The sequence below is a fragment of the Scomber japonicus genome, chromosome 6, assembly GCF_027409825.1.
Source record: "Scomber japonicus isolate fScoJap1 chromosome 6, fScoJap1.pri, whole genome shotgun sequence".
NCBI lineage: Eukaryota > Metazoa > Chordata > Actinopteri > Scombriformes > Scombridae > Scomber > Scomber japonicus.
In genome coordinates this window covers 28,069,156-28,083,547 of record NC_070583.1, presented here as the reverse complement: position 1 = coordinate 28,083,547, position 14,392 = coordinate 28,069,156, and the positions used below count along the sequence as shown (strand labels likewise).

The following is a 14,392-nucleotide window of genomic DNA, read 5'->3' as shown; positions in this document are numbered from 1 at the left end:
AGGGTTCATTTGATACCTCTAAAATTGTGTTTACCTATGTCAACTATTGAGCCCATCAGTTTAGCACAATTAGTGGGTCAATATTATTACATTGGTTATGTAATAATCAGTATCTGAGAAAGTTCAAGAGACTCACCATAACTAGCTACATGGTCTGGGAAGTGGCTGCTTTATCAAGAGTGAGTGAGTGAGTGAGTGAGTGGCAATGGAGTTTCATCCTTCAACGAGACAACAAAGCAAATAAACGCATTGACTTGACACACATTTACTAAATCAAGTGCAGTGCATTTATAGCAGAATAGGCTGTAGGCATGGGCAGGCCACATATGGCTCTCAGCTGTTTGCTCATCTGGGCTAGGGACTTCAGTGCCAGAGGGGGATAATAAGAGGAGAATTTCTCTCTGATTGAGAAGGTATTATGACACATGAAGTGGAGATGTGGCCCAAATGCCAGAGTATATAGCTTACTAAGCCTATGTGCAATCACTGGCGCCTGAATTAGGGGAGCCTCCCAATTTACCCTCCTCGCACATTATCCCCTCGAATGGCCCCATGTATTGCAACACATACAGTATAGAGGGGTGGGGGAGGAAGTTCTCTGTCCTCCTTTGTTGCCTTGTCCAATGTAACAGTGAACAGCTACGAGCTCAGTACCAAAGGAAATGTGGTTCTGCACGTAAAATAAGCATGCAGGAAGTGAAGGCAGAGGGTTTGGTTTCCTACATTTTAACCTACAGATCGGCCCTTAATGTAAACTGCAGAGAGCACAAAAGCGCAAATGCGTGGCTTTAGCAGCCATGCACGCACAGAGCTCTCTGCAATCCCAAACCAGATTGTATTTTGCTTATTTTACTTCTCCAGTATGTTGCATCTATAATCTACTGGAATGTCTGTCATGTTGTTGTTATTGTGTGACTCAGGCAGGTTTCAAATGTGTTAGATTACTGTCTAAATTTTACATTTATGTTGTTCTGGTGTGACTGAATGAATGCATTAGACCACAGAAACATTGTATTGGTGTTCTGTTTCACACAGCTGGTTGTCTGTTGGATTTTTTCCCTTGCCGTTAACATTGAATCGGTCAGGATGTGACAGTTATGTACTGTATGTTCTGCTTTCTGATAAAGGTTTATATAGAGGGATTGTTTATAATAAAGCAGAACTGTTAGGACATTGTTATTTAAAATAGTAAACGCCCACTGTAAATCTAAAACCCGCCCACCTGCCCCACACATGCAAATAAAAATGTGTCTCTCTGAAGATTTTTACTGGAAACAGTAAAACAAGGAGGGCTGTGTTAGTGTGGGCGTGTTGAATAAGATGTAATTAAATATGATCCAGCAAGTTCCGGATGGAGTACGAGATTATTGTGGATGATAGGAAAAACAGTGTACAGCAGAGTACAGCAGACCACTCTGTTTACGAGTGCCCACATGTGGAAAATGTGTCCACACGAACAAACACACACACAGTTTTCTATGTTAATATTGTTTGTCACTTGGACACCATTTCAGCATTTTCCTTTTGAATCATAAGCTCTAGGTTTTTGGGATGTTTACATTTCTTATGATTCAACAAAAGGGTCGAGCTGTCCCTCAAACAATGTAGTCCTAAAAGGGAATGGCAAAACTGACGTCATTCCTATAGGGCCCTTGTGCTCTCAGCCAGATCACAGACACCAACAGTGACAGACAGTGAGGTTCATTATCCCCCAGTGCACAAAAAAAAAAGATAAAGACATTCCAAATTCACAGCATTGAGCATCCTGATTTGCCACACACATTTTGAATTCATGGTCTCTTTTTTTCTTTTTTTTTAAGCAATATAATAAAGCAATTAAAGTCTCATTTTAAAAGAGCTGTTTTTGCAGTATATCTGACACATTCCACAGTGGCAGGCTTTTAAAGTCTTTTAATAGCAAACTTCCCGAACCAAGACCTCAAAGGTCAACAGAGATCATTGCCAGACACTTAGACTGAAAAGAAGGGCTTTGGTATGATAAAGAGAATGTTGAGCAAAGAAACTTCAACCTGAAAACATGCAGACAAAATGAAAACATGAGAATGAGCAGACACTTTCAGGAGTGATTTTAAAATAACATTTGATATTTATGCATTGTGTATCCAAATGATTACAAGTGCTTAGGAACTGCATTGCTTATGTCAGCTATTGAGGAATTATGAAGGCAGCTACACCATAGTATGTGTGGACTGACGCAGATCAGAATGTTTGGAGTTATTCCTGTGTTGGCTAACAGGGGCTTTTCTGTAGCCACACTCCTACTACTGTGGATGCCTAAGTGTCTCGTCTCACTGGCAACACAATGCTGTCATTGATTAAGTGTTCACCACTTTATCTGCTTCTGCACGCTAAATCTGCTCATGGCTCCATTCTTCCTTTTGAGGTTATCTCAAGAGATGAACCCCACTTCAGAACTGTCCTGCATACTTATTTCTACTTAGAGGCTTTGCTTACTGTTTTGAAACTTTTTACGAGTGTAAACATGGCAGTGTAAACTGTTAAAAGTGTCTTTTAAACAATCTTCATTATTTTCTACAAAAACATTCCAATAAATCTAACTTGAACTGTTACACCATAATGATAGGAAATGTTTTTCATCCTGTTTAATCGAAATATTTACTGATGCAGCTTCCTCATCCTCTTATCATTTGGTTCCTCTTTGGAAGCAAACATTGATGCTGGAATTAGACCTATAAAGAAAGCACTGGTTTGAAATGCAGAGTATAGTACTAATACAAAATACAATTATGCAAAAGAAGCATTGTAATCCTCAATTACACAAATTGTTAAGGCAGCTGTATTGTTGTATAGAGACATGTATATTGCAGAAAATCCTGTGATTATATATTATGATTTTGCTACATACAATTTTTTTTGTCTTTCCATATACATTTTTTCTAAACTGCTGAAGACAGACAAAAGAGTAAAATAGGAAAGAGCTTTCTCCAAATCAAATGCATGACTTGCCTGCAGCAATGCCTTTAATCTGGAGAATGAACCTACTGCTTACTGTCAGTGTACACCAAAAGAGGCATCATGAATGTGAACACATGGCTCCTGAAATCCACTCCCATTTGTGGCCCAGACATTTTCCTGCACATCTATTTATCGGAACTGCAAAAGAGACAAGATTGGTGGAGGCTATTCCACTGCCATTATCCAATCGATTAAGTGCACAGTCAGTAGTCTGTGCTCTCTCATGGAATGCTGCTATAGTGTGCTCCGGCGAGTACCTATTGTTATTGCATGTGCTTTAGCTGTCTGGCAAAATGAATGTTTATCTATGAAATTATTCTTGATTGCTATTGAGAATCATGTGAATGTATTTTAATGGCAGTAAGAAAATGTGCACTTGAATTGAGAAAATAATTTACTTAAATAGCAGTGATTATGGCATTGTCCTGATGTGTAATTACTAGCTATGAAGATGATTAGTTGGGAATACAATGATCTTAAATTCCAAAGCCAAAGATAAAGGAGATAACAAGAACACTGAGGCTTATCACAACATTAACATTACTCTGACAGGGACATTAAGAACTCAAAGCTGCACAATTGGAAATGTACTTTTCAGACAGCCATTGCCCAGGCAGGAGAGGCTGACATGGGAATATGATCGGAAATGACATTGGACTTTACATGAATGACTCATCACTGCAACTTCTCATTAGATGTGATGTATGTTTTCAAGAGCAAAGAAGCCTGCTGAATGAATAAGCTAATTACCTACTTACAATTAAAATTGCACTGCCATAACAAATCATGTTGACGATGAGATGTGAATCTTATATGCTGAGCATGAATCGGATAAGCACAAGCTGCTTAATGTCGTTGGCTGGAAGCAGGAATGGTAAAAAAGGATAAAACACTCATTTCAGGCAGGAATTAGTGTCTCTTTTTTTGTGATTAACATTTTTTATTTTCATTATTCACAATAACAATAAAACAATAACCCCACCCCACCCCCAACAGTCAAACCCCTCCCCAGTCATCACCATCCACACTGATCCCTTTCTGGTTAACATCGACCATTGTGCTCCTTCATGTACAGCTATTACAGCTACGATAACTGCATCAATATAGCCAAAACATAAAATAATTATTAAAAAATTAACAAATAAATACAAAATAAATAAATAAATAGAAAATAGACATAGAAAATGACTCCAGACCAGATCAGGACAACAACTAAATAAAGTAAATACTAAGGCAGGAGATCATTGGTTAGCAAATGATAAAATAATAAATCAATAAAGAGCAATAATAGCAAAAGACACAAATTAGGAATTAGTTTCAAGAAGCAAAGTTATTTCTAATCTTGTATCATAAACTGACCAATATACATATTCAGGTTTTATTTGGAGTGTCTCGCTGTTGTTAAAAGGGTATAAGTGTTTTAGTTAATTACATCAAATGCTTCTTTATTTCCAAACTACAGGCCGGGACAAGGGTCAAACAGAATGTGTGCACGTTAATCACGAGTAAATAAAATTTTAAAAAACACTGTTAAAATTAATTTGCATTAATACGTTATTAACGTGTTACATTTGACAGCCTTAGTACCTTCACAACCTACAAAACCTGCTTCTGGCATTTGGGGGGTTTATGAATATGTGTAGTGTTACACAGTTAATTATAGTTTATAAATTTGTATGGTGATATGAGATGGGAAGCTCAAAATGACATAAACATCCGCCAAATCAAAAGATCCCTTCATTTCCAGCATTTGGTTCACTACAAACAAGCCTGAGCAATGTTTAGGAAAATAGTAAGAAAATGGGAGGAGATAGGAAGGAATGGAACCACCCTGTTACTCTGAGCAGTGGAAATTAAGTGGCAGTAAAATGCTGAGCTAATGGTACATACCTTTGTTGCAGGATACAGCTCCAATAATCTGTCTAAGGGGGGAAAGCAGGGCAGGGAAAAGCTAAATCTGGAACTATGGAGGCATTAGGGAAAAGGAATAGCAGTGGGAATGAATTAGATATCCCATTTACTGTTGGAGGACATTAGCCAACACAGGGAAGAGTGCATCAGGATAAAACAGAATATTTTTCTTGATTATTAAACATCTAAGTGAATGAGGATTATATAAATTGCTGTTATACAAAAAGGTTTGGGAGGAGGGGCCCATCCCTATGAGCTGAAAGCCTGGAAAAGATCCCTTAAGGTTGTAAACGTCACCGTTTTTCCACTTCCCACTGCTCTAATGTAACATATCTATAAACTAATGGAAACAAAGGTTAATGAGAGGCTGATGCACTTTACAGGAAAGAGACATGGTGGCTGCATATCAATGTGAATTTTAGAGAGGCAGGAGCACAGTAGACGTGGTTCTGTGTTCAGAGGATGGTTCGTAAAGACCACGTTCATAAAGAGACAGTGGCTGCAGTGTTTCTTGATGTAGAAATGGTATATGATGTTGAATGAAGGATTATTCAGAACATCTGTTGCACAGGGTGTAGGGATTGGCTCCCTAATGCTAATTGAGAGCAGCTGGATGCGTTCCCCTTTTGACCAATCAGGGTGTGACAACGCCCTTTTCCCAGGGTTTAAGAGAGGTGGGAATTTGCATACATGTCATTCCACTCCTTCCTTGACTTACTGCAGATGTTGAACAGCAAGAAATCTTGTTGTGTTCAGGCCCCTTTGAGTCTTCATTGATGTCTTCTGCATTTCTAAATCCATTATTTTGTATTTCCTTTTTTATGTGTTTGGGAATTGGTTCTTCTTGATCAGCGTAGATCTGGAGAATCAGCGCTGCCACAACGTCCTGCATTACTTATGATGAATGATATATTTGAAAGTATGCCTTTAAGTATGGGAAGTCTCTGTTTGCTGGTGATTGGGCTTTGTTGAGAGAGTAGAGAATCTGGAACATACAGTAAAGAAAATACAAGAAATTATCAATCAAGTGGAAAGATAGTGGGAATAGAATGAGGCTTTAAATTCTCTGTGGAAAAAACTAAAGTTATGTTCTTCACAAATAAAATAATTAGGGAAACAAAAAATCTGAAGTAAAAGTTCAAAAAACAAGTTTTGGATACGTAGGGAAGCATATAGAACAGAACAAGCAGCAGAACAAATGCAAGTTAATTCAATCTAATTTTGTCCTGTGAGACCAGTCTGAATGTTGCAAAATGCTTGTGTGTACATGGAGCTACTGAAAGTAGTGAAAGTACAGAAATAAAGCAGATCTAGTTTAGGAATACAGACATGAACCACTAATTATACGCAGCTTTTTATAGATGGATCACAGGATCCACTGACTGAAGCTTCAGGGGCAGCAGTGGTGACTCCCAGTCATCAGAGTGGGGTCAGTAAGAGAACGTCAGATTTGGATGTTTATGCTATTGTAGTAGCTACTGTTAGCATTAGAGTGGGTGGAAAAAGTGACAGCAAGTAAAATATTCATCTATAGTGACTGAATCAGGATCAGGCAGTAATAACCAAAACAAATTATATGAACTGTTATTTACTAATTCTAGGTTAACTGGTTAAGGGAAAAACAAAGTTCATGCGGGTTTCATCACACTCAGGAATGTCAGGAAATGAGAAAGGAGATAAACTAACCAAGAAATGAGGTCAGGAGATAATATATGGAACTTGTGAAAGCATAGTTTAAGGGGAAATAATTTTAAAAAGACAGCAGCATTGGGATAGTGCAACAAAGGGAAGACACTTACAATACAAAATAAAGTAGGAGTAGTAAGAAATAATGTGGAATCAGCAGAAAAGAGCAAATTATTTGAAGAAGATTAAGAACTGGTAAAAGCAACTTGAACAGTACTTTTTTTTTATCATGGGAAAACACCCAACTGGTCATTGTAATCAGTGTCAGGAGTGGAGCACGTTCTGATTAATGAAAGGAAATCTGAAAAAAGGTCAATGCTACAGAGGCTGGGATGAATAGTAGCCAGGGTTAAAGATCTACTTGAGTGTGGGGAAATGGTGGAGTGGAAAATACTGATATGTAGATTTTTGAGAGTAACTACATTAATGGACAAGACTGTAATAGAATTGGGCAACAGTGGATGATTAAATTCAGAGTTAGCAACTTAAAGAATGCTAATTGTTATATAAGAAGGTTACAAAAAACTTTGTATGTCACCTGGATGAGAGAGATTTTGCAGAATATAGCAGTGCATGTATCAGTAAGCTCTGTGACCCTCTCAGCCTGTGCTCATGCATGAGTTTTCCACAATAGAGAGTTACATTAGTGTAATACAAATATTTTGCACTATACTAATGCTGACATTAGACTGTCATAACATGTAGCCCCATATCACATGAAAATATTGGATGAAATTTACTGGCTAGCTAACTGCTAACTAGGCACAAGGTACTTTGCACTGCATAGATGTTTCCTCTTGTTGTGCTGCAGTCCAACCATGTGAATCTAATCCTCTCCAAAGCCAAAATGTTGAACTCTATGTCAGGTGGGAGGTAGAACATCTGTCAACACACTCGTATTGACAGATGTGTTGTTGTGTTGTGTTACTAAAATGTGCCAAGAAAAAGCTAGAATGCCCATAAGAAAGTGAATATATCTGTATGCAGCCATTCCACCTGCCTTTTAGGCTTTGCATTTTTTTTATTCAATTAATAGATTGTATTTTTGTTTTGTCTCTCACAGATGGGTGAAATGCTACAGCAGACATGAACATTTGTACGCATACATACAAAGTGAAATCTTGGGTCTTTAATAATGCATGCATTCAATATGAGATAGGTTGTTTGTATTAATGTATGTCATATAATATGAACATATATACATCATATTCAAGTATTCCTATAATTTGTATATTTGGTCTTGCATCTGTGTCCATGGAAATTATTATTGATGTAAGATAGGAGCACCACTTACTTTTAATTACATGTTTGACAAACATGAATATATTCAAATTCTCAATACAGAAAGCGATTAACTACCAACAAAATATGCATGCTCTACACCAGGGGGGGCAACCTTGTAACCATGTAAGAACATTTTAATGATATTTTCACAACAAGGGTGTAGGAATTATTTATGGATCCCATTTTCAAAACATTGCTTTCAGTAACTCATTTAAAACATATTGCACTGGGAGGAAATGTCAAAACGGAGACCACAGTGCACCAATACATCAAACAAAAAGTGTATATTATATGAGAACGCTGCCATACACATGAAACTTAATTTTGGGAGCTGACTGATGGTTTTTTTTTTCAACATGGACTGACGAGCTATAAAATTGGAGCAGGATGGCACCCAGAGGTGATTTATATAGATAGGTCCTCATTACTACAAAGATGCTCGAATTTGTTCTATATTATAATGTAAAACACAACAACAAAGTAAGCGGATCTGTGCTGACACTTCAATATCTGCTGCGGGTCAGTTTGGTCTGTAAATACTGAAACATCTGATCCGAACACACTGAATCAGCACACACCTGTGAACCTTTCTGCTTTTCTTTTTATTTCAGTAACAGCTCATCAATAATTAATTACAGACAGCTGGAGTGCTTGACACCACTATTTACAGCTATGGTTATAATGTAAATGCCCGCATCTTTAAAGTTATTGTTATAGCTAGTTATTGCTCTCAGTGTGGACACCCTTAACACTTAGCGTTCTGCACATAGCATTCTCAAAACAAAATGCACACAGCACGGCCCTTTTGAAAAACAAAGCCAAACTCCTCTGTCCATGAGGGAGGGAGGAAGGCACACTGTCTGTCAAACTAAAGAATAGCCTACAGGCCACGCATGAGCAGGTGTGATGGTTAACAAGTGATTTTAAATGCTACTGAGAGAGTACTGCTTTTGCCAGTGTGTCAGTGACTATACTGCCAATCACGGCATGTGTGCCTAAGGTTGCTGACCCCTGCTCTACACTTATTTTGTATTGTGTGACGGTGCTTCTTTATCATTTTTGTCTGCTAGCAAACAACAGAAAAATGCCTGAAAGCTGCTTTGTGGTGGGATACACTAACATAAGGCTAAAAGACTGAGCCTTTAAGAAGACAAAAGTGAATATAGGGCTGTATGCCGTGTTTGTAATAGGCCTTAATAATAATAGTAATAGACAGAATAGCTAGCTTGCATTCAGCTGAAATGCTAACTGTAAATAATCTGGTCCTGAACATCACAAAAACCAGTGACTATAATTGTGGACCTCAGGAGAACCAGGAAGCATCCCCCTCTCCACATAAATGGTGTGTTTACAATATCCTGAATTCATAAACAAAAGATGTCTCATGATTCCTTAAGGCAAGGCAAGGCAAGGCAGTTTTATTTATATAGCGCATTTCATACACAATGGCAATTCAATGTGCTTTACATAAACCACCCCCCACCCCCCCCATAATAAAAACAAAGTACAGAAAAATAGAAAGACATAAATAAAATGATTGCAGCATAAAATAATAAATTAGCTTTAACACCTCCCACCTGGTGAAGAAAGCTCAATAGACACTACTACTGCAGCTATTGTGCTGGAGTCAGAGAGACCCTGCTGCTGTGTGTGTGTGTGTGTGTGTGTGTGTGTGTGTGTGTGTGTGTGTGTGTGTGTGCTGACTGTGTCCTGTGCTGACTGTGAATAAACAGAACAGATAGAATAAACATACAGATCCTAATTCCTGGTGTGATTGGTGTCGTTCAGCCTGTGAGCAACCATCTTACAGCTGCTACACATCTACACAAGAAGGCTAGCAGCATCAGTAAAGGACCCAAGCCACCTAGGTCACAGTTGGTTTGGTCCCTCACCATCGGGGTAAGAAATACGGAGCCATCAAAACCCAAAACTAACAGACTGCCATAACTGCTGAGGACTGCTCACTAACATACCCCCCCCCACCCCCCCACCCCCCCACTACTGTTAATGCACTCCAACAGGGTTTTTACTAGGCCCTGTTTGTTATCATTTCTTGTTCCTATCTTGTTTTCATTGCTGCTCACTTAGAGTTATGATGTGTTATTTCCTTGTATGCCTACAGGGACAAAAAAGTGTCGTCTTTACAGTAAAAAGAGCTCAAATCGGAAATGACTGCATTTTCCTGCCCGATTACAAATTGCATGCCGCTGTTATGTAGTGGAGTTTACACAACAGTTCTATCTCTACTGCAGATGTGACGTCAGCCCTTGTATTCATGTATTGCATTTAATGTAACAGGTTTCAGCATATTCCATAAACCTCCTCAGTGGTAAACAAAAGGTTGTTTTGTTAGCATTTCAGCCCTTGGTTGCAGACTATGATGCAGAAGATTACTTTTTTCAATTGAGCACTGTTTTCAAAACACGACACAAAAAGTATGCTGCGGATGTAATCTGTGTTTTTAAGCTTTTGTTCTGAAATTAAAGAAAGACATGTTAAGACATCACAGAAAATCCCCTCTCCCTTTAGGGCTTCCTTCAAAGCAGAGCGTTCAGGCTCAGCAGTTTAGCTAACCTGCTGCACTTATCCAGCACCAGCTATTTTGGATGGGCATAACGCCTGTGGTTGAGTTGACTACTGGAAGTCAAAGGTGTTGTATTGTAGTTTATGTCCAGCTTGTTTAACAGCAATTTTTTTTAAATTTAATTATTAACAGGTAAATTGTTTATACCATCGTCCTTACTTCTGAATTTTCAGTGTCAGCAAGCAGTTGAAGCCCACTCACTCACTGTGAAGTAATACATGCTGTGGTCCACCTCTCTTTAAGATCACAATATCATAACATCCAAATACTTCTCTCCTTGGATAAGCTGCCAGGAGGACTGAACCGACAGTGAATTAAAAACCACTCAGATACGTATCCGTTTCATTTCCTCTAGCTTTCACCCCTTGTCCTTGAGGCTTTCAGTAAAGATTACACCCAACCAGCAGATGAATGGGAATTGTTTTCAGTATTAGCCTCTCCTCCCCTTGAAACGTGCCTCAAACCATCTGTTCATGCTGCTGCTCCAGCTCAGTCATGCATTGCATGCAGGTATGTCAAACAGCATGCATGCAGGCACACAAGTTTACCACACTGCACGAGATGGGACAGCATTTAAAAACACTGTACAAGATGACACAGCATAATTCAGCTAAGCTTTAGAATTTGATATGGTTCAAGGATCCCACTGCAGCCTCCATTTTCTCCCAGTATCATGCAGTGGAAATGTTAAGTGACTGTACAGTTATGATTATTACAGTTATTGTAGTAGAATTGTTTTACTAGTAAGACACACATGACATAAAAAAAAAATCCCTCACATTCCCCCCTTTTCTTAACCAAATATTTACACAACACTAATGACATCACCATGTTAAAGGGAAAGTGTGGGTCGGGGGGGGGGGGGGGGGGGCGGGGGGTTGATCTACTAAGCAGCAACACAGAGCAGTCAGGACGCTTTGCTCTCACGTGCGCTGCATTGATAGTCACACAAACACACACGCTTCAGATTGTATCTAATGTGCAGGCGTCAGGGAGCCACTATCAATATGCAGGGGACTCCTAGAAGTTCTGAGATATTGGGGTGTCTGCAAAGCTCTAAACATAAAATGTAACAAAATAAAAACATTCCAATTCATAATCAAATTCAAAATGAAAACACTCAATCATTATCGCAGTTTTGAAGTCTGGAGCCACTATCAATATGCGGGAGACTCCCAGAAGTTAAAAACAAAATAAAAACGTTCCAATTCATAATCAAAATCAAAACACTCAATCATTATCGCAGTTTTGAAGAAGTTTTGAAGTCTGGAGTTGAAACCCATCGTCTTCAACCTATGTGCTTTGGGCATAGTAGAAGGTCACAACCATGGAGAGGTTACCAGAACTTATGATGCATGGTGGCATGGATTCCATCTCATGTCGTCAAGTACTTGAAGTTGTTCACTTTTCTTATGACAAATACTAGCAGGATTTCATCCCATTCCTCTGGCGTTGACATAGTACTGTCTTCAGCCCAATGACCCACTTGAGCTGTTCTCAGTTAACATTTAGATTTAAATTTAACATTTAGATTTAGATTTATTTTTTTACGTATACACATTTTAACATGTATATATAACATGTTGTTTTACACATATTTCTGTCTTAAATGAATGAAAAATGAGCTAAATAATCAAAATATATCAACTATAAAACTGTAACTGAAATTTTACAATCGGCACCCCATACTTCATAAAGAGACAATAAGGACATTTCATACACAGCTGGTCTTCAACATAGTTTGTTTCAAGAACAAAAAGCAGCTTTCTATGTTTAATAACTCAAAACCAGTTGTGATCTTATTCTGACACTTAGGGCGCACTCACACTAGGGCCAGTTGTTCGGTACCGTGCTGAAGCCCGCACTCACATTACCTCAAACCCAAGTGTACTCAAGCACGGTTGCCTCCGACACATACTTTGCGCAAAAACATAAGCAGACAGTTTATCAATCAATCAATCAATCAATCAATCTTTATTTGTATAGCGCCAAATCACAACAAAGTTATCTCAAGGCACTTTACACATAGAGCAGGTTCTAAACCGAACTCTTCAGGTTTTAACTTTAAAGAGACCCAACATTCCCACATAAGCAACAGTGGCAAGAAAAAACTCCCTTTTAACAGGAAGAAACCTCAGGCAGAACCAGACTGGGCGGCTATATGCCTCGACCGGTTGGGGTTGAGAGGAGAGAAAGGAAGGATAGAGGAGAGAAGCACAATGAGCTTACTCTCATAAAACATGCACAGGTGTGTGTTCGCGTGCTGTGCGCCGGTAAAACACAATACAGCCAGTCAATTAAAACAACGCACTATGATTAAAAAGGGCAAGCATGTTCTTCTGAGTCATTGCTTGTGTAAAAAAGACTAGTAAAAGCAGACGTACTGATTCAACTCTTACGCCAGTAAAAGTAAGACTTAGTTTATCTGAATGACTTAGAAGTCGCCAAATGACTTACTTTAACAAATTTCGTTATATAAGTTTATGTAATGCAGATTTGTAAAATATTACTTTTATGAGGATCACAGTCACAGACAATAAACTTACCATTTCATGATTGTGGTAGCAGCAGTGCAGCAGATGTAATTTGATGGGAGAGTCGAACCACTCCGCAAAGCCTTCTCCAGCACATCCCAAAGATTCTCAATGGGGTGAAGGTCTGGAAATAATGTCCTATGCTCCTTGAACCACTCTTTCGCAATTTGAGCCCTATGAATCCTGGCATTGTCATCTTGGAATATGCCTGTGCCATCAGGGAAGAAAAAATCTATTGATGTAATAACCTGGTCATTCAGTATATTCAGGTAGTCAGCTGATCTCATTCTTTGGGCACATACTGTTGCTGAACCTAGACCTGACCAACTGCAGCAACCCCAGATCACAGCACTGCCCCCTCAGGCTTGTACAGTAGGCACTAGGCATGATGGGTGCATCACTTCATCTGCCTCTCCTCTTACCCTGATGCACCCATCACTCTGGAACAGAGTAAACCTGGACTCATCAGACCACATGAACTTCTTACATTGCTCCAGAGTCCAATCTTTATGCTCCCTAGAAAATTGAAGCCTTTTTTCCGATTAGTCTCACTGATTAGTGGTTTTCTTCAGGCTACACAGCTGTTCAGTCCCAATCCCTTGAGTTCCCTTCACATTGTGCATGTGGAAATGCTCTTACTTTCACTATTAGCCTGAGTTCTACTGTTGTTTTTCTACGATTTGATTTCACCAAACAACGGTAGACTCTAGGCTATGTTTAATACGGGCATGTACGGGCATATTCCAAGTTGACAATGCCAGGATTCATCGGCCTTAAATTGTGAAAGAGTGGTTCAAGGAGCATGAGACATCATTTTCACACATGGCTTGTCTACCACAGAGTCCAGACCTTCACCCCATACTGGGACAAACCAGGGAACATTATAATGTGTTGTGTTGTTTTTAGATGGGTTTTCCTTTCCTATTTTTATTCTTTTGCTATGGTATGAAATGGTGCTACGGTTTGTTTGACACTAACCCTAGGACCACCAACCATCAAACTGCGTCCCCCCCAAACATTTTTGTCACCAGCCGCCACTGCTCTTTACTCAGTACATGCCAGCATGGAGAAGGACACACAGTCTTTCTCCCAAACAACAAACAGTTTCAGTTTTTATACTGTAAATCCCAGTGAAAATTTGAATAAGAGAGGGCAAGAAAGTAATAAAGTAACACAGTAACAAAGTCACAGAAACGTCAAACAAAAAGGCTCAAAGATGCTAACTCCTTCAGGACATGGATACAGACAGAGCAAGCTGCCGGGTGAAGCGGCGGTGTTCAGGTGGGGCAGGTGCTTCAGTCCAGGTCTATATTTTTAATAATGTTACCTTTAATTACGTAAGTTTAGCATCATTTAGCAGAATCTCAGGTGAGGTTTTCAAAACATTACAGCAGAT

The 14,392-nt window shown here is 39.0% G+C and overlaps 1 protein-coding gene across 1 annotated transcript in view; it reads right to left on the bottom strand.

The window, feature by feature from the left end:
- Window positions 1-5,501: 5,501 nt before the first annotated feature.
- Window positions 5,502-14,392, bottom strand: part of si:dkey-103g5.4 (uncharacterized) — a 33,902-nt gene continuing 25,011 nt past the window's right edge. The window contains exon 29 of the mRNA XM_053321273.1: window positions 5,502-5,893. Coding sequence (XP_053177248.1) covers window position 5,893 — 1 coding nt within the window. The 3' untranslated portion in view covers window positions 5,502-5,892. The remainder of the gene's footprint in view (window positions 5,894-14,392) is intronic.